This window comes from Ictidomys tridecemlineatus, chromosome 9, assembly GCF_052094955.1.
Source record: "Ictidomys tridecemlineatus isolate mIctTri1 chromosome 9, mIctTri1.hap1, whole genome shotgun sequence".
Classification (NCBI taxonomy): Eukaryota; Metazoa; Chordata; class Mammalia; order Rodentia; family Sciuridae; genus Ictidomys; species Ictidomys tridecemlineatus.
Window position 1 is genome coordinate 36,275,332 of NC_135485.1, and position 23,657 is coordinate 36,298,988.

Sequence of the window (23,657 nt, forward strand, 5' to 3'; positions counted from 1 at the left end):
ATCATGACCTTCTAAAAGAAGATAAGAAAAGGCTCAATAGGTCTGAAAGTGGACCTCATGGTCACAGGAAGCAAACTTTAAAAGCACTCTTAGAAGGAGCACTGATAACCTGCATTTGAAAGAAGTCACAGTATGTATACAGTAAAACATTTATAATAAATGTGGGGGAGGAAGTCTCACATTTGTACAAGCAAATACAACCTTGGAGTGTTATTTGTTGAGATCTCTGAATTTCTAGAATGAGCGACATAACATTCCATTGCATATGGAGGGGCTGGTTTTCTCATCAGTGTCTGGAACCATGCCCGAGGCAGGGTAGGCACTCTATAAACAGTACTGAATAAATTAGAGAGTAAATGAACGAACTAATAACATTTTAAATGTTTATCTATGTTCCACCTAAAATTACCTCTTGCCTGCCAAATAAGGGCTGGAGTAGTGTGGAGTGTTAGCAAGTCCTTGGGGTTGCAGATCTAAAGCCATATTCTCTGCTTCTCTCCATTAATCATCTCAGACATCCATTTGGATTATGTCTGAAGTGGAAGAGAGAGGATTTATTTTTTATTCCACCTGAAGCCTTAATGATCATTTTCTCTAAATTTAGATTCAATGATACTCTAATCATAAAAGGAATCAGCTTGTTGATTTGAGGGGTATAATTAATATATGCAGTCATTTCTTCCAATATTAAACAGACTTACATTACCAATGGACAACTTCAGTCCTTACCGACAAGTGCAGCAGGGTCCCACGAGCAGATGCCAAATGAGATAATAATCCAGGAAACACAAAGCCAGGTATGCATGCCTTCTTATTCCAAAAGTGCCCATCAGACAGATCAATGAAGAGCAGGGAAGGGAGAGGAGAAATGAAGTGGGATGTGATCTTGCCTTCACTTTTCTCCTGGAAATTGGAGTCAGAATTCCCTTTCTTGGAGAGTCATGAGAAGTGGGGTCTGATTATCCCACTTAACAGTTATTTCAACATCATCAATGCCTAAGAAAATCTAACATTTACACCTGCCCTAAAAACCAGTGTATTAACATTTTCATATGCTTCAATTCCTTCTTCCTCAAGGTTTAAAAAGTCTTCATTGTCGGGATCATGCCCAACTCAGATGATTCTTCCTCGTTAGCTAGGTGGCATTTGATAACAATGATTCTTCCTCGTTAGCTAGGTGGCATTTGATAACTACAGATGAAGTGAGTTACAACACGGTTGCTTGCTGCTCCTGGAGATGTGAGAAAAACAACAGCCATTTTTCTTGCAGATAATAGTTTGGGAAAGCTATATTAATTGTAGATATAAAACTACCTTGGATGTCCTTATATGGTTAAGATGAGGAGAAAACCATTCTTGTCCATAGGTCAAAGGTTAATGTAGAAACAACTAGAAACTTGCTGATGTCTACAGTGTCATGGCCAAGCTACCATGCATACACCTTACCAGAAGCTAGAAGTTGGAAAGTAGAGTTGAAATCTCAGACCTCATAAGAGAAACACATTTAAAAAAAAAAAAAAAAGTTACATGGCTCTTCTTAAATTTTCCCTAAAAGGAACATGGTAATTTTGATTTATCTATAAAGCAATGAAATTAGCTTTTATATGTAGTTGCCAAACTGTATTCATTATATGTCACACCACTTAAAGTTATGATTTCTAGCTCAATGCTGGAGAATACTTCGAGGGATTTGCACAAACAATAAATCTCGTAATCTTTAGGTACATTTGAATGTGCACCTAAATAAAAGTTACCTACAATATCTTAATAAAATGTACCTTGTTTGCCAATACTTCTGTTTAATGAGAAGCATCTGCATATTTCACTGACCAATTCTAAATTTTAGCAACTTGCTTTTTTAGAGACATTCATAATAATGCTAAAATACAGATCAAGGCATTTAGTTTCATAAGTTTTGCTTTGTTTTTAAGAATGCTGTTTTCTTCTTCCTGGAATGTTCTCCATAATCAAAGTCTGCCAAAGATGGAAACAAATCCTTGAAATGACGTAGGAAACACCTTCTATTTATACATGAGGATACCAAGACCCAGATTTATCCAAGGTCATTTCTCAGCAGTTAGTAACAAAATCAGGATGAGAACACAGCTTTCAGCTCCCAATGCACTGTTCTCTCCCCTACCCATCCTTGAACTAAAGCTATGCTCCATGAAGCCTCTGTGGTCGCCAATGATTTATCAATTTTAGGAAACCCTAACCATAATCTATACTATACCATTTAGCATATGGTTAAAAACACTTTATTATCAGTCCAAATATCATACATTAGTCCTGTATCTCCAAAAGAGTTTATCTCGGAAGGACAAATACCCATGATCTAGGCCAGTGGCGTGGGCGGGGGGCCTGGGCGTTTGCGCTTGCGCTGAGGGCGCAGGGGACCTGTGGTCATTATTTTTGACCCAAGCCACAACGGTTAGCGCTCATCTTGGTCCCAGCTTCTCCAACGGTCAAGGTCCAACAGCTGTCCCGGGACTAGGGAATCACTCTGCACGGGAGCACAGAGATCGTGGACAAATTCTTCTCATTTGGCATCAACAGTATTCTGTACCAATATGGAAACCTTCACTCAAGTGCAGAAGTATAGATTCACCTTGCTGGTAACTACTGACCCTGAGCTTATAAAGCACTTCAACAGTGTAGTGGAACAGCTTGAAGTCCTTATAGCAACCCTAAGATCGGATGCCATCTTATGCCTGCTTTAGAGATGAAGAAACAGGTTGAGCGCTGACCGTTTAAGGACGGCACAGCAGGAGCGAAGGTGGCATGCTGTCGTTCAGATGTTGCAAGCCCCCAGAGACTGTGTGCTGAAGGCTTGGTCCCCAGGATGGCGCTATTGGGAAATGACGTTAAGAAGTGGGCCTGTTGGGAAGTCCCAGGCCACTGGAGTGTGTCCTTGCAGTGATGGGGGATCCAGCCCTTCCTCCCTCTGCTTCCTGGCCCACCTTGAGCTGTTTTGCCTTCATGGGCTCCCACAGCCACAGCTGACACAAGCTCAGAAGCAATAGGGCCAATCAGTCACAGGCTGGAATCTCCAAAAGTGTAAGCCCAAGTAACCCCTTCCTCTTTATAAGTTATTGATCTCAGGTATTTTGATACCATGATAGTGACCAAGCACTTCTCTGAAGGAACCGCAACTGATAGACAAAAGCCAAAGTGCCTGGAGGCAGGATGCTCCTGCCAAGCCAACCAGCAAGTATCAGCAGCGATCACCAGGCCTGGGCACACCACCACAGCCATGCTTCAGATGAGGAGACCTTGCCAGAGCTGCACATCCCCCCCCCAGCCCCCCCCTCCCCCCCCCAGCCCCCCCCTCTCCCCCCCCCCTCCTGAGGCCAGAGTAGAACCTCAACTTGTAGATACCCAAGCCCATGCTTTCTCCTGTCACCTCCCTGCCTTCCTTTCCAGGATTGAGCCAAGATGGCTTCTGTCTTCTGGTAGAGGAGGGATTTCCCTGCAACAGCCTACCTTCCCAAATCCCACCAGGACAGGACAAATGGCTCTGCCACTTGAAGGATTGAATTCACATGTGTACTGAAACAAACTGGGTCTTAGAGTTGTTCTGAGTTTCATGTTCCAAAGGACCCCACTCCCTAGGCATAAAAGCAAGAGCATGCATTATCTTCTTGGTGACTTGGTCCTCCAGACCTGAGCTGCACAGCAGACTGGGAGAGATGCACACCCACAGGTGTGGGCCATCATGTGGTTAAATCTGTACTGCAGCTCCACCCAGCGCAGCACTACAAGGAGGCCCCTTAGGAGCCCCATTCTGGCTTGTGGCAGCTGCTCTAGGAGATTGAACACAGAGAGGATGCCTTGTAGGGCATCACTCAAGAAGTAGTGGACACAGACAGGCAACAATGTGGGTGTTAAATAATCCAATGAAAATACAAAAGAAACAAAGAATAGGTCTTAAAACTATATTGCCTAAAATATTTCCCTGAATCACTAGTGTGCTTTAACTTGGGCAAAATTAATATCTAATGTAAATATATTTAAAACTGTTGTGATATTCCAGAATGTACTCAACTGAAAAGCTTGCTGATAAAATAGTTAAAAGTTCTCCCTTTAAGGAGTGATTCTGGAGTGATGTCCAGCAATGAAACCCCAAAGCCTGTATCCGGGTGACTCATTCCAGGTGTGAATGCACAAAGTGTTGGCTAATTCAATTCCTGGGCCACATGTGGACTTCTCTGACTAGTGACTGTCAGCCACTGAGGTCATCTGAAATCTCTCCTGGCCCATGGGTTTCTGCATGCCCTTGTCGTACATGCAGGGAGTGCACACTGGTCAGATTCCATGTTACCAATACGATGGCGAGGTATGCCTCTCTCTTTACATTGGCTCTGTGCGTGTGGCCAGATAAAACCCTTTGGCTATGGCTGCTATTTTGGTGGATAAAACTGTAAACTACAAGCGGACATTTTCTAAGAGTGCCTTGGTTGTGGCTTTGAGTCATACCCAGGGTGAACTGCACATTACCTCCTGGTTGGGGGCTATTTTCTCCTCATCACTTCCTTGAGCCATGATACCAAGCCACTTATCATAGTAATGGTGTGATAATATGCTTCCTTGGACATTTGGAAGAAAATATTTCCATAGAAAACTATTATTCTTATGGAAAAACATATACCTATTGCAGGAATTACAGAGAAAGCATTCACTTGATAATCCCCACTTAGTCCCAGTCCCCTCACAGACGCTGGCAGGTGGCCTTCCACAGGCCATGGATCTGGCTGTGCTGACCTGCACCCTCTCCTCAAGGAAAACCAGAGCCAAAGAGCAGCATATGGGAGTCTCCTCCTATCATCTGAAACTTCCTCTTTGTGGGCATTTAAGCAAACCAGGATAAACTAACAAGGTAGCAGATAAATCATGCTAAAAACCTGCTCTTCTCTTGAATGGAAATAAGCACACACATTTTGCTTATTTCTTTAAAAAAATGATCTATGTTTTTCTTGACTTCTCGACAGCACCTAGGAAAACCATGTGATCTGCTCTTCATCTTCTGGAGTACTTCTCCCTGCCTCAGCGAATCAACACTTTGATCCTTGTAACTTCAGCCCCTATCATCCTTAGAAACATTTACTTTCATACACATGATCTTTCTATCACAGGCTTGAGCTGTGTGGTGTGTGTGTGTTTGAACACACGTGACAGGCCATGGGCGGCACCCAGCTTATCATCCCCAGTGACATTCACTGTCTCCCAGGCTCAGCCCTCAAGGAAACATCAGCACACTTTCACATCAGATGTCCCCGTCACTTGGAAATGTAGTACCTCCTGGATCACCACGTTTCCAGTTCCGAAAGCATCCCTCTACACTTCCATATACTTGACTGTTTCATTCACTCCCACAAATATGCCTTTATCAACCCTTTTTTCCCCTATCAACTGAGTTCAAGTTTCATTTGACACCCTGTTATGGTTTAGATATGAAGTGTCCACCAAAAGCTCTTGTGTGAGTCAGTGCAAGAAAGTTTAATGGTGAAATGATTGGGCTATGAGAGCCTTAATCAGTGCATTAATTGACTGATAGGGATTAACTGGGTGGAAACTGTAAGCAGGTAGGGTGTGGCTGAAGGAGGTGGGTTTCTGGGGCATGTCTTTGGGGAATTTTGTCCATGATGAGAGGAGTCTCTCTCTGCTTCCTGATGCAATGACCTGAACTGCTTTCCTCTGCCACACTGTTCTGCCATGATGGTCTGCCTCACCTCTGGCTCAGAGCAATGGAATTGGCCATCTTTGGACTAAGATCTCTGAAATTGTGCCAAATAAACTTTTCCTCTTTGAAAATTATTCTTGTCAGGTCATTTGGTTACCACAGCAGAAAAGTTGACTAAAACACGTCCTATTCTGAAATGTGCAACTGTTTTATTTCTTGCTTTGAACTACAAACTTGTAAAGGGGAGTCCATACAAACTGCCTGTGTGCACCTCCTAGCCACCAGTTCAGTCCTTCACCCCTTGCCATCTAGGTTTTGCTTCAGCCTTTATTCTAAACTCAAAAATAGCCTCATCAATAATCCATGAGAATTTTCTACAAGTTATTTTCCTCCTGTTCTCTCTGAACACTGCTGTCCATTCTTTCCTTCTGGCTACTTTCCATTCTTTTATTATTTTCCTCATTCTCTGGTTTTCCAATGTCTCTTTCACTAATTCCATATCTACTTCCCACCTCTTAAATAGTTTCAGTTCTAACATTATTCCAGGCATCACCGCATATATACACTACTGGTCACCCTCACCTCCAAGATGCCCAAGTATGTCACAAATTCAACAAAAACAGCAAACTTTTTTTTAAAACCCTTTGATGCTCCACACACTAAAGTCTCTATTTCTGCTAATGACAATATAATCTTCTCAGAGCAACAAACTGAAAATTTCTGAATCACCTTTACGTCTCTCTCCTATAAATCAGGTTAATTCTATTTTTATTTTGTTTTTTAAAGGTCCCTTTTTAGTGTAGTTCTTCCATTCCTTTCTAATGCACTGCCCTAGTTCAGGCCCTCCTTATCTATCCTCCAACACTTTTATACCTCTGGATGGGAAAGGAGGACCTAAACCTAAAAATATTATTACACATGGTATATGCTAAGGGATTAATAAATTGAAAAAAACAGAGGTCTCTAATTGGCTATTTGAATGCCAAATCTGAAAGATGTGTTTTGTTTGGCCTGAAGAGTATTTTTATAATTTTGAGCAAACTTTCCCTAAAGACTTCAAATAAAAATCTAGATGTTCAAGTAGTCTAGCAAAGGAGAACATCTCGCAGCACTGAGGTCCACAGCTATCAGCTGGATTTGACTTGTGGTGTCTTCTTAAGAGACTTACCCCACCATAATCCTCACCACTCTCTAGTTCCAATTATTTATATTCATCTGCTTCTACTCATTCAAGCTTCTTGGTATCTGAGTAAATTTTGCTTTTAAAGTCAGAACTAAATTTTTGATGGTAAGGATGCTATTTTGCATGTATGTTTGACTACTAACAATGTATCTAGCACAATGGTAAGCACCCATTATATGTTTGGAGAAAGTTGTTGAGATTATTTTCAGGAAACGTATAAAAGTACACAGAGAAAATAGGATTTAAATTGAATCCTGAATAAAACAGTTTGATTTGATTAACCTGTAAAGAAGAGAGAAAACTATACTTGGTACAAAAAAAAATACTATACTTTATCCCAAATTGAGTGCTAATTTGTTTACTGCTAGGCAATTTACTTAACCTCTGTGAGCCTAAGTTTACCTATCTGCTGAACTATGATATAATATATTTCATAGTGCAGTTATGAGAAATAACCAAGATATATAATTACACAGTATGATTAATAAGTAGTAGTTAATAACAACAAAAAATACTAACTCCCTAAATAAGAAGTCAATAGATGAGCAGGGTCAGGACATAGTGAGTAGTCCAATTAGACTAGAGTGAAATGCAAACAAGAATGGAAAGAGATACAGACCTGAACCAGTCACCATTTCTCTCCAACCAACTTAAGGCTTAAAGTTATCAGCTGAGTCATTAACTGTGGGAAGTGACAGAAGCCAAGGATTCTGAAGAAATCCTTCCTCAATAGAAAGTACATGAGCTCCGAATCAGATTCAGATCTGGCACTTACTAGCAGGGTAAACCTGAGCCAGTTTGTTAACTTTTCTAGTTCTCTGTTCCCTTATCTATAAAATGGGGATGGAATGACCTATTTTTAAAAAATAACATAAAAAGGATGGTATGAAGCACAAACAAATAATACATTTGAAGCATCTAGCAGTTGGCTAGGTATATGGTGGACACTCAAATTACATCATGAATACCAGCATCTTGTACCACCTTTTCACTCTTGTGTGTCTTTCCCTCTTCTTTACCAGGCTCTTTTTGCCTCCCTACGGATATCCATGTTTTCAACAAGTGTTTTTTGAAAATTAATCTCACTTTGAAAGCATTTATTATAAGTCAGGCATAGTGCTATTAACACTAGCTTTAAACAAGGCTACCTATCTTGCCCATGAAAGTACTTCAAATTCACGTGCATAAGTGAGCCATGCACCTCCTTGTAAATCAATTTGCAAAATATACTGGCTTGACCAAAATGTGTCCACATATCTTATATGTGTAATGTGTAGTCCAAAATGTGTTCACATATTCTGAAGTTCCAAGAGTATATGTGTAAGCATAGCAAAAGGAAGCTGGGATAGGTATTGCTGAAATGGCAAGAAGCAACAGTAAACAATGGTAAAGGAACTAAGTTAAAGTATAAGGAGACACATGCTTTAACCCATTAATTCCCATTTCTGGCAAGTTAGCCTGAGGAAATAATTACAGACATGCACAACAATTTAAAAGATGTTCCTTCCAGGTTTGTTCATAAAACTATAAAAGTAAAACCAATTTTAACATCTAACAATAAATAAATTATGGTTTATCCAAGTAAGTTATTAATAATTGATGTCACAGAGTATCTGATAAAATGGAAAGATGATCAGGATATATTAACTGACAATAGCAAAACACGTGGATAAACATGAAAAGATTAAGGCTAGCAAAACATTAATGATTGACTATGAAGGTACAGTCTGGATTTTCACTTTTTGTTTCTAGCTTTAAATGTTTTACAACTAGAAAAAAATGATAGGCGCACGCTAAATATGCAAATAAGCACACAAATGGTTTGGGGAGTGGAGATATATGATGACTAAATAAATGGTAAGATAGCTACCAAAATAGGTGATCGATAAATAAAGATAGATGATAGATTGACAGCTAGATGCCTGGCTAGACAGACACATGAGAGATAGATGGATGATTAGATAATCTCCACATCCAGGAGGCACCCAGAGTCAGATGGCTCTCAAGAATGCTTCATGAACCTCATAGGTGTCCTCAGTGACAGGTTCATGACAACAAGCGAATGATCCAGCAGTTGTGTCTGAGCCTGTCGTTTCTGCCTTCAGGTCGACGCCCATGGGAACATTCTCCTCAGCACCCTGGAAATCAGGAACGAGACCAGCGGCTCAGAGGTGCTCACGGGCGTGAGCGACCCCAACACCACCATGTACTCCTACGGCAGCGCCAGCATCCAGTACCGCAAGCCGCTGAGCAGCCGCGAGGGCTACGGGCGCGCCCTGGACCGGCACGGGGTGCCCAGCAAGGGGCGCATCCGCCGGCGCGCCTCGCAGCTCAAAGTCAAAATCCCCGACTTGACGGACGTGAACTCCATAGACAAGTGGTCCCGAATGTTTTTCCCCATCACCTTTTCCCTTTTTAACGTCGTTTATTGGCTTTACTATGTACACTAAGATCTGTCCTAATGGTTCAATTTAGACTACTTTCCTCTTCTCTTGTTTTTTAACCCCACAGGTCCCCAACAGCGATACTGCTGTGTTTTTTGAGGTAAGAGATTCAGCCATCCAACGGGTTTTAGGTCTTGCATATCGATTTTATTACTGCACCATGTTTACTTCCAAAAAAAAAAAGGTATTTTTTTCCAGTCTACTGTGGTCCAGGTTATCAGCTCTTTAAGAGCTCTATTAATTGCCATGTTTACAAACAAACCACACAAGAGAGGAGTTAGGAAGATCTTTAGCAGTCTTTCCTAGTTGCCCTGAATTTATATATATATAAAAGAGCCTTGCTGTTCACCTGCACTGCTTCCTGGTAAACTGTAACATTCTCATGCTGCCAAAAAAATAAATAAATAAATAAAAATAAGAAAGAAAGAAAATATAAATAAATAAACCAATACAACAATTTCCAGGATCTCAGAAGAAAAATAACAAAGCCATTGACAAGTTACAGATTTCCAGGAAGACGGAGAGGGAGACAAGGGAGGAGTCTAGAAAAGAGAGGAAGGTTCCCCTGGACTCTTAAGTACCCCCCTAAGTCCCTTGTAAAAGGGCTCCTGAGCTCTGTGGAACAGGAGGGAGGGACTGAAAAGTGTCGGTCAAGGTGGTGCCAACTCAACCTTCCATCTTCACCTCACCATTAGGCTGGGTATCCTTAGAAAGTCTTCTTTGTCAGATTTCCTGGCAAATTCTTCAATGAACATTAGAATCCAGCCTGCTAAAACTGATAGCCATTGAGAACATTTTTCTCTCCTTAGGAATGAAGAGTTTGGGGAGCAATGACTAGATTTCTTACTGACATGTCCAATGAGCAGCCCTGAATGCACTTCATGAGCCTGAAATCCTTTGAAACTGTGCCATGAAACCTTGCCATCACATTTCCATAGTTCCTTCTTCGGGGAGAATAAGAGAAAGGATACGTGGTGAGGGCTTTGAAGAGAGGAATGGGGAGAAATTTTCACTTGAGAAAAAATATTGTCCTTTCCATGAGGAAGGCAAGATTTATGTGCTGTGTAAAGGGTGCCTGGGCAGTTCTCTGAACTGCCAAATCTTAAATCAAATAGTATATATTTCTTAGCCTTCCAGAGAGCTGTATCTAATGGTGACAGGCTAGTCACACAGGCCTTAGCAGGTACTTTCCGGCTCTCTCTGAGCTCTGCATTCCAGGCTGTGGAATGAATGATACAGGAAACGCACACTTATCCACATTGGTGTCATTTGCTTCCAAAGCCAGACTTCCATTTTAAGAAAATCCTTAAAGTAACAAATCCACAGATAAAAACAACAACAACAAAAGCACTGGGCCTTCAAACACTTGCACCAGCCCCTAAAGTGTCAACCCTGTCTACACTTGTCAATCACTGTCATCCCTGCTCTGCCTTATCTCTGCTCATGGATTACCCTGGATCATGGTTCTCATGACTTTCAGTAATGCCACACAATTATAAACACATCCAACACGCTATAGTTAAGATACTTCCCATTTGATTTCATTAAAACCTCCCTTTTTTTTTTTTTAAGTGTGAGTATCTAAAAATTCTCTATGTTCACTTTCAAGGTTGAGTGAGAACTTAAATTGACTAACCAGTAATAGAAGTGATTTTGGCACCTGATCCATAGATATGAAATCAGGGTTTAAGTAATAATAGGGATGATTGCCTCATTTGATAATCTAGCTTTTCTCCCTGAAGCTGTGAGGAAAATCTATGGGTAGACTAGCATGAGCTTCTGGAAATTATAGTCATAATTGGAAAGATGAGGCTGAATTCCTACTGATGAGCCCAAGGGGAGTTATAAGATATTATTTTAGGAAAAAAAGGGGGAGCCCTCAAATAATAAATGGGTATGGTTGAAGATAATATACATTAGTAAGAATATTAAAACTCCACTTTAACTGGAAAAATGATCTCAATGGTTTTATGAGGAGTTAGTACGATTATGGGGACCAAATTTTTATTTTGATTTTCAGTTATTTGAACATACTTCCCTGATCAAGGTATCCCCAACTTGTGGACACAAGTCATCTATTTTGAAATTTTATTCAGTCCCTTGGCAGGATGAGATGCTTTGCCATTGTAAAATGTCCAAATTGGGTGCAATGTGGCCATGTTGGTGGATGTAAGGTTAGTATTCCCAATGACCACCCAGTAACCACTGTGAAGCCGTTTATTTTAAACATAGGAAGGGAAATTTTTGGCCGATGTCTAACAGAAATGAATCATTCTGATGTCAAAGCCCTTAAAAAGCTTTTAAGGGTAAAATGCTAAATGAGAAAGGAAGTGTCTGTAATCTATGTTTCTTAACAAAACAATTTCTCTTTATTTATCTACTTAGATCATTCTTCTTGGAAAATGACTGAGGTAATTTATATTTCAATTATTATTTTTATCTTGTCTTTTAAAGTCTAAAGTGTTGGTTTTTGCTATAGTTTTAGATATCTTCTGAGAAAAAAAAATATTTTGAACTCTTAAAAAACTTAACCTTTGTAAAATGTAAAATTATCAAGCTTGGATCTACCCACTGGGCACAAAATGGTGTCACCATCTGGACACTAGAGGGTTCACAGCTACCATTATGCAAATCCTATCAAATGGCTCTAATTTTAGAGGCAATGGTAGCCAAAAGAATGGAGAATCTGCCATGTTTCTGGTTAATGAACTCTGACCACACTTCTTTCTTCTGAACATTTCTCAGACAAATCCTTTCCTCCTTGCCTCCCCTCCTGGCTAAATCCTCCCTTTCTAGACTGACCAGTGCATGGGAAAAAATATCTACTTTCTCCCTTTGTCTTGTCCAAAATGATGTACATAAGACATCAATAGTTGTGAAACATTTTTAAGTGCCCTGACAGTGGCCCGCATTCTTGAAAGATTCAGCTTATTAGATTATACAAGGGTTAGGTTTAATTATTATTGGGTTGTTTTATTTTTGCCATGAAAATAGCCATAATCCCCTGCATTACTTAAGTGGCAGAAGAGATTGAAAACTGCACACTCATTCTCTTATGCCTGCCACTGTCAGGTCCAGGGAATCCCATGTTGCACGGTTCATCAACTGTGGCATAAACTGTGTCATCGACTTAACCTATGTAGACGCAGCAGAAATTCTACCTTTCATGTGACAATGATGAATATCCACTTTTTCCTTCTATTCATGTCCTTGACCTAAAATATTAGGGGTGACATATGTGTTACGCTTACTAGCTTTGTGAGGCAGAGACCCAAGTAAAGAATTATCCAGGATTATTGCCTCTGTCCTCTTCATTGCCAAACAGTAAGAGCAGCCCAGTTGATACTTCTGCTGACTGAATGATCTGTTTTTGTACCTACCATCTTTTTTGTACATTAAAGTCCACGAAGGATCTTGAAAATGCAAAGAAAAAAAAATGTGGTGCAGAGAATAAACTTTGGTTTAAGGGTCCAGAGAGAGGCTTTCCTTTAAAAATATTATGTACAATACATAAAAGTAATGATGAAATTCTATCTTTCTCAAATCAATGACTATTTTATAAATATGCATTTAGGAAAGAACTCAATTGCAATTTGCCAAGTTAAACAAAAAAGACACACACATAATGCTTCTAGAAGGAAATGATCTCCAAGATTTCTTATATGGACAGTTCTGAAGAGAACCTTACCAAAGGGTGGTGTGCCAAGATTTTTTTTTCCTAAATGAAGTATAATCATATGTCCCAAGAGGGAGAAAAAAGGAATGTGCAAGCATTTGCTTATGTTAGTTCAATCAGCAGTTACTGGAGGAAGAGAACAGAAAATCAGTAAAGATATCTGTTTCCTGAAAGCAAGCAGAAAACATGAAGGTAAATATGTTAAGGGAATGTAGACTATTATGTAAACTTCCTTGTAAATTCTGTACATAGTTCATTGAACTGTTCCCTGTGGCGTGGTGGTCCTCTACTTTGGGTGGATATTTGAAAACTCTGAGCATTGTAAATAATGTAAGCTTATAAAGCATTTGCTTTTATTCATGAAGCAAAATGACTAGTGATTTGGACCCAAACCAGAATCTTTTTCAGCTCTTCTTGCTCTTTCTCTGCTGTTTCGTGTGTGCAGTTGTGTAACCCTGCTGTAAGCCAGAGCCAGGTGTCTGTGATCACTGCCTCATGCCCCTATCCCACCAAAAGTGTCAACAGCCATGAGAAGGCTGCAAGCCTGTGGGGCCCAAGAACAGCACACCAGCAGAAACGGGGATGGGAGCAAACTGCTCCTTAAACCATGTCATGAAAAGTAGATGGACATGTTGTTTCAGTCATTTGTGAGTATTCATATCTCCAGATATGGAATTATCCATGCCATTGAGCAGGGTCAGGAATGCTCCAAATCCACAGGTGATCCAAAGCTTCATTTGTGCCAATAGCTTTAGCCTCTAACTTCTCTTCTGCCATGTTTCCCAGAACTTCTCCAAAAAATAAAAAAATAAAAAAATAACAGTGAATAAAAGGGATAATGTGATCAGGGTAAACAAGCAAATGTCCAAAAGTATAGGAAACGATAGTTGATTCATTTCCAAAAGATCCAGTAGTAACCATGTCATTATTATTTAAAAGTAAAGAGAAATATTGTTATAAACTGGGAACTGAAACAAGAATTTTCAGCTGGGGATAGGGATATGAGTAATATGTGCTAATTAAGCTTAAAAGAAGGTCTGGTAATTAAATGTTCTCAAATATATTTCCCCCAAGTATTTGTATTCTTGAAAAAGTCTTTAGAATGATGGAATATTGTGCTATAAGATGTGTTTCCATGCAAACTGGCAATTCCAGAGAGAGGTGATGGCATGTACAGAAATTCTACAAGTAATCAGGGATAGAAATTGGTTTCCTAGCAATGTGTTAGAGGGAACAGCATCTTTCTTGGAGTTAAGAAATTCGCAAAGTTGGACTTTGGGTCAGTACTCAAAATGCTAGGACAGCATACACGGGGAGCCATCACTGTGAGCCATTTTGGTTCCAAAATGTGCCCACTAGAGTTCACTACTAGTGGAAAAAGAAAAATGACTCATCAGGTCACTTTGTAGGTTAAGAATACATTGTGCTTTTACTTTAACCTAGCTTTTTTTAGATATGAAATCAACTAAAGTGATAGAAAACGTCATTGTTGGAGGCTGTGGTTACACAAGCAAGCACTTGAAAGAAAAGAAAGTTAATAAAAGAATTGCAAACCAAAAAATCCTGAGTTTCTAGAAGGATAAGAGTGAAGAGTTTTGTGTTTATTTTTACTTCTTCCATAGGAAGAATTTCCTAGTTGAATTGAAGAGATCTAACAGTTGGTTAGGGTTTTTGTTGTTGTTGATGTTGTTGTTGTTGTTCTTTTGCCTAATTAAAAAGTCATTGGTATATCAAAGGACTCAGAATAATTTCTGATTGGCCCCTAGAGCCCTTGCATATCCTGGACTCATCAAAAAGGCTTCAGTAAGAATTTAATGTGAGAAAATTAGGTGTATTTCTGAACCAGTTGGGTAAGAAAAACATTCTCCTAACCAATTCTACCTGCACATTCTGTCTTGCAGACAATCAAACAATAAATCAATAGAAATAGATGAAAAAAGAAATAATAATAAGTAGCATGATTTCATTTGCCTTAGGTATACAGGGTCACAGATTATCTTAAAACAATCCCATTCAAAAGCCAAAGGATGAAGAAGGGCAATCAGTCTCACTGCCTGGCTCTTGCTTCTTTCTCAGTTTCCCTTTGAAAAGAAACAAGGAAGATGAGACGTTTCCCAATATATTTAAGTGTGAATTATTAAAATGTGATGTGTATGTGAGTTTTGCAATTTTGGCTTGTGTAAAATACATACCTCTTCTATATTCATTTCTTCCTACACTGTATACCATCCTGCCTCATGTTAATCCAATGAAATTTATTCCTTTTTCTCATTTCCAAACCTCATAAGCTATCTTGTCCATAAATAGCTAAAAGCTTTAATTTCTTTGGATTTACTTCAATTTAATTTACTTCAATTTCTTTGGATTTATCTTCAATTTAATTTCCCACACACAAAAAAAATTAATAATTCCTACTCATTACCTTTAAAAGACCTTTGGAGCAAATTGTAATCAAAGCAACTGTCGTGGGTTATTTTTATTTTCTGTTCCTTATGTAAAGAGTACATGTACTTACTTACATAAGCCTTCTCTCTCCTAGCTTATTCAGAATACAATGGAAACACAAATCATTAGCTCAAATCTAGGGAACTTTACATTTTCTATCCCAGAATTTGAAGGTAAAGCCATCTTCTCACATTACATATGCAGTAACATGAGGAACTCATGCTGTATTAATTCTTCATTGAGCTTATCTACTAATGCCCCCTTTCAGTCTTAATTGTACCAAAAAGTTGAAACTGTATTATTAAATCTCCCAGAAGGTTTTATGGTTCAAGTAACACAACACTGCTTACAGACTGTCCTTTAAGAACTTAAAACCCACTTCATCCTTCCTGTACCTAATTCCTGTTCCAGATTTCTCCTTTTATATGTCCCTTTTACCCATTCCCCCTCATTCTTCTAGCCAGTGTTAAATATTAATTTGTAAATGGGCAGGTCATTGTACAAACTGTCTAAATTAACACCATAAAGTTATGTAGAACTCCTGTTTCCTCTAGACAGCATTTCTATAGAGTTAGAGAACTAATTTTCTAAATATCTAAAATCAGTATACAGTCAAACCTTGAAAGTTTAACAATAGATGAGCTACATGGCAAGAGCAGGGAAATGGAAGACACCTTCCAGTGGATGTGTAGATGGAATCAGTGAATGGAAGACACCTTAGAATTAGAACTGGGACATGGCCTTTGTGTTGTCTCTGCCACCACCTTAGTAAGTGACTCTGGATATACCACCAATGACTTCCACCTTCTCTTCCAGAAAGGTACTTTTAGAGATGTTCATTTGTATGGGAAGCTCAAAATAATATGCAAAAGCACAATGGCCTCTGCTAACATAGCCTCATAAATTTAGTAAAAATCCTTGTAGCTTGTGAGAGTAAGCCATCTGCTATCAAGTGAACTGAATTCAATACTTGTTTATATTCCTTTTAAAAATATCTCAAATACACAATTATGCAGTCAAGTGGTAAAAAAAAACAAATACCTTGCTATTTTTATAAGGTTCTATGTCATAATATTTTCCTTTAATAGCATCTTTAAGAGAGTCTTAGATAGTGGTGTATAGCAATGTTATCTTGTCACTAATTTTAGATTTCTGGAATATGTAGGTGTCCTTAGGCCATCCTCTGTAATTCAGTCAAGAAAAAGCCATGAAACTCCTCATGGATGGAAAAGTCAATTTCTAGGCGGTATCTAAGTCCTTCCAGTGGATGTGTAGTAACATGAGGTGACTGGTATAGTAAAGGATGCTGCCATGCCCTTCTTAATTTGGGACCCTCACTGTGTCCTAAAAGTGGAGTGGCAGGTTTAGTTGTGCTGTCAGACAAGAAGCAGAGGCCCATCTAATTAGAACCTCTCCTTCCCCATGGCTCCAACCCCTCTTGCCCCCACTTCACCAGTTAAGCCTGTGAAATACTCTAGGTACAGCCATGATAAGTGTGTAGTCTGTGGTTTAGCATCTCTGGCTCTTCATATTCTTCAAGCATCATTTCCATTTCAAGTCTCTGAATATGATCCCCAACTTGATTTTTGAAAAGATGTTCCTATTTTTTTCTCCTTCTGTAAAGACCAAATCCAAAACTTTCAGGATTCTTCTAAGAGTCTCCTTACCCTACAAAATAGTTAGGATAGTGCCTAGAAATTCTGCCTTTCCACTGTAGACCCATTTAAGAATGTGGTGAGCTTTTTCTTTCTTCAGCACAATTGGCTTAACATTCTGCCCTTCAACCTCAACCTACAAAGACTATTGTTTAAACCTCCCCCATGCAGAGGTGCGCTCACTAGTCCTCTTTAAGTAGTAAATCTGCTTCGCATCCATTTTACCTAGAGATGGCTTCACATTTAATGGTATGATTTTGAAGACAGAGAAAGCACTAGCCTAAATTCTGACCAAGATGAGGTTAATACTTACTTGGAGATAAATGGAAAAAATATATATGTATACATACATATGTATATATATATATATATATATATATATATATATCCAGATCTCCAGGTAGGTTTATAAAATATATACATAATATTTATATATATATATATATATATATATTTATATATTTAAGTTGTAGATAAATTAATTAGGATTCATTCAGGTATGAGTCCAAAAGATAAACCTAAGAGGAAATTTTACAGTCAAACTGTTATCTTGTATAACAATAAGTCAAACATGGATTGAAGTAGGATTGTTTCTGAGTTGGTTGTTTCAGTAAGACAATGATCATGTCATCAAGGACTCACATCCCTTCCATAACCATCCTTCCTTCTTCTTCGTATTATCATCACCTGTTTTGGTTACAAAATGACTATGCATACCCCTCCTTACAGACTCATATTGAGAGGCAGAAACTTGGTAAGTTTGGTGTTGGAACTTTTTTTAAGAGGAAGGAAATCTTTCCCCATTCAACATGCCCCAAACAGTCATCCCATTTGTCCCCTTGGCCATGTTTGAATTATACATCCTTTACTATACCAGTCACTGAGAAGAGGAATGGAATGTGAATGCTGTGACTGGCTTACAACATTGACCCTAGAGCTGCCCAATGCCTGAAAAAAACATGGACAAAAAGAAAGAATAGCTTCTGGGTAGACATCCAATAGTGACTGTCATTCATTAGTCTAGGATGTCAAAAACTTGCCTCTATACCCCATTGAATGATTTAGTCTTCACTACAATCCTGTAAAGTTATGATGACAATACCAATATAAAAAATAGAGGCCTAGGGATGGGGATATAGCTTAGTTGCATGTACAAGGCCCTGAGTTCAATCCCCAATACCATAAAAAAAACAGAGGTTCAAATAGGTTGAATGATGTAGCCAAGATCTGAGAGCTAGTCACTGGTGAAGTTAGTATTCACTCTCAGCTTTCTTGGCTCTAAAAGCAAAGTTCTTCCACTCCACTTAAATCTACTGCTTAGATTTAATCCTTTTTACCTTTATCTATGCTTTGGGTAGTTCAAAGATGAGTGGCAAAGAAGAGGAAAGAGGACAGTTGCCACTTCTAATAGCTAAAAACCATGCCCAGTAGCCATTGTGTCCACTTCTTGTCCTCCTTCTTCTCCACTATCACAGCCCCAACCCATATAAAAAAGTATTTTAGTATTGTCTAAGAGAAAGCATAGGAAGAAAGCTTGCACAACAACAGAATAGTCTGATGTATTCCTCAATGCTTTTAAATTAAGGAACCATATAAGCATAAGCGTCAGATAGTCCCAGTGTCACTCTCAAAACGTCCACTTGAATAATAAATTACATGGCCACTTGTGTTAAGGGACCTCAGCAATATGAAGGATGTGGAAAACATTAATAAATTCATATTAACAAATTGAAGAAAATAGGTCTTAGCTCCCTGTGAATCATTTATTACTTCTGACCAGTCCTCCCCACCACTCATGCTCATCTTACTTTTCATTGGTCTCCTTACTCACATTCAAGCAAATGAATTCTCAGGCATTCCCTACCTTCCACTCCAAAGCCACACATCATTCCAAACTCTTCTCATTGCCGTGATTTAAGATTTACATCTTATTTCCATCCCTCAGATATTATTCTTCCTATATCCACTCCCGTGGTGGTTTATAATCAGGACAACACTACCCAAAAATCCATATGTGAGCACCCCTCCTCATTCCATCCCCTCTCCTGCTAACACTCCCTCAATTCTTGTACTCTGCCCAGTAAAATAAGTATTTCATCAGTGTATTTCCAGCAGTTTTGTACAGAAATATTCTGCCACCGTAAATAAAGTATAAGGTCCTTCAGAGTACACTCCCCATTTTCTAATTCTTTGTACTGTCCAAAACATCTATTGACCTGTCCATTGCAGAGTCTACAAATGCTGATTAAATGGCCTACAATGGTAAATATAGCAAGAGAAATGCATTTCCATAACAAGCAATATTTTGAAATTACATATAATACCTGTGGGGATAACTCTCCCCAAAGTTCTTTCAGTCCCATAGAACTGAAACCTACAAACTTCAAATCAATTGTAGTCATCACAGGTGAACACAGTTGGTGTCATGCAGAGTGGTCACCAAGATTTTTTTCCACTTTTTATAATTAAATAGGCTGAATCCTCATAATACTGCCATTCTAGATTCTACCAATTCTGTTAGAATTGAATTTTCCATCCTTATTATTACTGCTTTTTCCTTTTGGAGAAAGAAAAAAATTCTTTAGGTTTCTTTCCCCACCCCCGCTTGCTTTGTTTATCCATGTTCAACTTATTAAAAGCCTTTTAAATCTAGCTTCTGTGGGTGTTTATTCTTGAAGTTGGGAATGGAACATTCCGATGTGAATTCTAAGAGAATACTCCTAGAAGACACTGCATACCAAATTCTATTTCTGCCAAGATATTAGTAGAAGGTTTAGATCTAAGAGAGAGGGTTTTTTTTTTTTTTTGACATTTGTCACTGCTTCTCAAGGCTAAATATGTACAGCAAAATGCCTTTTTAGAAGGCTCTTTAAATTATTAACATTCCTGTCTCCTACTAAGTATTTACTTATTTGCACAGAAGAAATATATAATTTGCAAGCCTTACCTCAGAGTGGCAACCAGCTGCCCCAGTTTTACTAAATAACATATTTTTCTACATGTATTTCCCCAATACATTGAATTACAGTGTATCTGCTTTTTCTTTTTTTAATCGACTCATTAATGATGTGTTTCCTACATGTTTTAAAAATACTCACTGGATAAAGCTTGAAGTATATTATATTTTGCATTGATTCTCCACATATTTTTAGGGAAGCCCCTAGATTATTCTCACTCACTATAGTGCCATGAAAAAAAAGAACTATATATCCAAGTGACCTTTCATACTCAGAATACCACTACTTTTCTACAAAGGGAATGCATATGATTCTATACACATATATTTATTGAGCACGTTACTCACCTCCATACTTTAAAGAGGGCCAATAACCCTCTTGATAAAAACTACTCTGTGGAATTACTACAAGGTCAAGATTGCATGAGGTTTTTGGAAATCAATCCCCACTGATACAAATGTTTACAATAACCAAAAATTCTTTGACATTTTTAAATAAGCTTTTTATTTTTTGACCACCAGGCAGCGTTTTGTGCCATTGTAATGGAAGCCTAATAGCTAATGTGAAATAATGTTAGTGTGTCATTTAAAAGGCTAATGGAAATAAAATCTGGAAAGTTTCATATTGTTAAAATACAAATAAAACTGTTTTTGAAAGAAAAGCATCTGGGTTAAGGATGGCTTCCTTGAAAAATTCTCCTGGCTATCTATCATCTCTGAATAATTATTTTGCTCCTCTTTTCTTTCTGGGAGGGGACTGAACCTGAGGCAAAGACCTTGACACAGTGATTCAGGAGGTTTGGGGAAGCAGGGCTCCTTAGGCTACAGAATAGGAAATGACTATCCTGCCAGCAATGGAACACCTCTTTGGCTATCATTTCACCTGATACTTGATTGAATCCCCAAATTAGCCAATCTTGCCAAACCAATCTTCTGCTATTTTAACTCATAGCAACCTGTACTAAATAGCTGGGGCTTTCAAAAGCAGGTGCTACTTACAAAAGAAATGCGTACCTTCTGTTGCCTCTCAAAATCCGTTATGCTAAACTCGCCAAATATGTCAGAGGATATTGTTACGTGTTTTATTCCTTGTGTTTTTAAGTCTCCACTAATCAATTTTGCTATCTACCCTCCTACCAAATGTGATTTAGCTAATCCATAATCTGATTGGTATTGCAAAATTCTTGTAAATAAAGGAATTCCTTTCTCTCTTTATTTTTCAGAAGGCAGAATCTCTTTCATTGAAAAGAAACATAAATAATATTTGAATATTTCTCTTCACATAAGCATTTTCTTTCTTACATGAGCAGATAATACTTTTGTACACCTACCAGACCACTAAAGAAGCTAAATGGTAAGAATAAGTATTTCTGGAAACCTGTAGAAATTTTTTAATGAAGAGAGACAGGTTTAACAAATGCCAAGAAAGAAAATGGTGGACTCCTTACTTTTATAATTCAAGTTTTCTATTTTGTATCAATATATGCTGCATTTTCTGATTGAAATTGCCATTCTGTCTAATGATATTTGTGACTTTTCTGTAGTTGCTTTTTACATTTGAAATCAACCTTTCATACAGCGTGTACTTTTCTGCATCCTTTCTGTTAGGGACTTGATTAAATTATTGTTTCATTAATTCCTTTTTATGTGCTTAAAGTATGTAATGTTATGCTTTCATTATCTCAAAATCTGTGGAGAAAATCCATGAAGCCTGTAGACTGTGATTTATACACATGAAAGAAGACAGATTTCCCTTAGGCTGTGAATTAGTGAATAACAAATTGTTCAGTGGCCTCTGATCCTGACCCTTTTTCCCTTCATGGCCTTTTTTCTACAATTAGTCATTCATTGAGTAAGTGTGTACTCTTGTAAATGCAAAATCAATTTACATGCAATCAGGTATGGACACAAGAAATGCTTGTGCTCTCGATTTCAGGACTCACAGATAACCCTAACAGTCACAGGACTGACCACAATTCACTAAATATTTTTGTTATTAATGTGGCTTTGCTATAAAATAAGTTGCTGTTTGCTTTGGTACAAGGTTTTAATTGTTGCAGCAAATGAAAGAGAAAACACTTATGAAAGGCTGGTGTCAAAAAACATCAGCTGTACTTGTAAAAGTAATTGTGCAGCTTCTGAAATGTAGCTTATTACTGTAAATATGTACAATTTATGTCAGCTTGTTTATTTCAAAACCACAAATAAAAAATTTTTAATGAAAAATGCCTATATATAAAAAGCTTACTTTGTACTGTTTTAAACATGCAAGATTTCAGGTATATCATTTTATAATTCTTAAAAATGTTTAGCATTCTGAATTTATCAATTCAGAGCTGAGCTTTTATTGTAAAATTTAATACAAAGTAAATTCCTTCAGTTGGAAGGAATTCTTTGCAGGATTATCCAACAATCAAGGAAAAAGAGGGACCAGCACTTTTCCAGGAGCTTGTTTCTGTATCACTTTGAGTTTTTAAAAAATATTCATATAAACATGCCTTACAAACATTTGGACAAATGGAATATTTACATATCAGGAAAAAAATGAAGAAATAAAGTCTTATTTTCAAACATGATATTTAAAACTAATTTAACAGCACCCATTTGTGAGGTGCATTGTGTCAAATTCTTTTAAAATCTCCAGTGTAAATACGAATATTGGAGTTGGCCTATTGGTCAGTCTTTCATCATTTGAAGACCTCTAACTTGAAACTCATTCTCTCCCCTCAGAAACAATGTGTTCACAATAAAGCAATGAGCAGACTAAAGGTGTGAAGTTCATTTATCCATTAAGTATAGTTAGTAGAATAGCTTTCCAATAGAAGTCTAAATTCTAGCAAGGAACAACATTAGCATCCATCTACAAAATAACTGGGAACCACCACTTCATCAGCTGGACCCCTGCCTGCAGGGCTACTTTTTGACGCATTCAATACTGGCAACTAAATCCAGAAGACTATGTTATATAATGGGAGAAGTAAATGGACATTTGATTTTATTTACAGTAGAAAAACAAACAGAAAAAAAAAAATATATATATATATGTATATATTTAAAACATGTTTAGCATTAGCTATTTGAGTAAGAAACTTAACTAAGACAGGTGTTTAACATCTAACATCTTCCTAAAAAAAAGAAAACAAAGTCTTTATTAATTCAACAAGAAGTTAAAAGTAATCATGCCAGGGCATTGTGAGAAGGGAAGGGCAATGATATCAAACAAAGCTTCTCAGCCTCAGAGAAAATTACCATTTAGATGGCAAAAGACTAGCTAAGAGTTAAGGGCAAACCAGTGCATCCACATTCACAGCAATTATGGAATGGCCAGACAGAACTAGGTAAAAGACTTGGTCATCTGCTGGTGTGCACGAGGGTTCTCTGGACAACTGGGAGATTTCCTGTATTTGTGCAGTCCATGTATCTGTGCTGCCACAAGTAACCAAGTAATTTCACTTCTGAGGACACTGCTTTATTTCCTTTAATTTTTGAGTCTGAAAAATTTCAAACATATCCACCACCCATATTATATGACTATCAAGTGTCTACAACTATCAAAGTCACATTAGGGTTATATAACCAGTTCTTTTTTTTTTTTCCTAAAGCAATTTACATCAAATC

General features: G+C 38.1%; 1 protein-coding gene across 3 annotated transcripts in view; it reads left to right on the forward strand.

Moving 5' to 3' along the window:
- Gabrb1 (gamma-aminobutyric acid type A receptor subunit beta1) overlaps nucleotides 1-20,701 on the forward strand; it is a 377,956-nt gene extending 357,255 nt beyond the window's left edge. For 2 of the 3 annotated variants that reach the window (XM_078021256.1, XM_005319970.5), the window contains one exon: nucleotides 8,969-10,878. In XM_078021256.1, coding sequence (XP_077877382.1) covers nucleotides 8,969-9,313 — 345 coding nt within the window. In that variant the 3' untranslated portion in view covers nucleotides 9,314-10,878. Of the gene's footprint in view, nucleotides 1-8,968; nucleotides 10,879-11,692 lie in introns of those variants that run through there. The other variant, XR_002483390.3, reaches the window with a different exon arrangement.
- The last annotated feature ends 2,956 nt before the right edge of the window (nucleotides 20,702-23,657 follow it).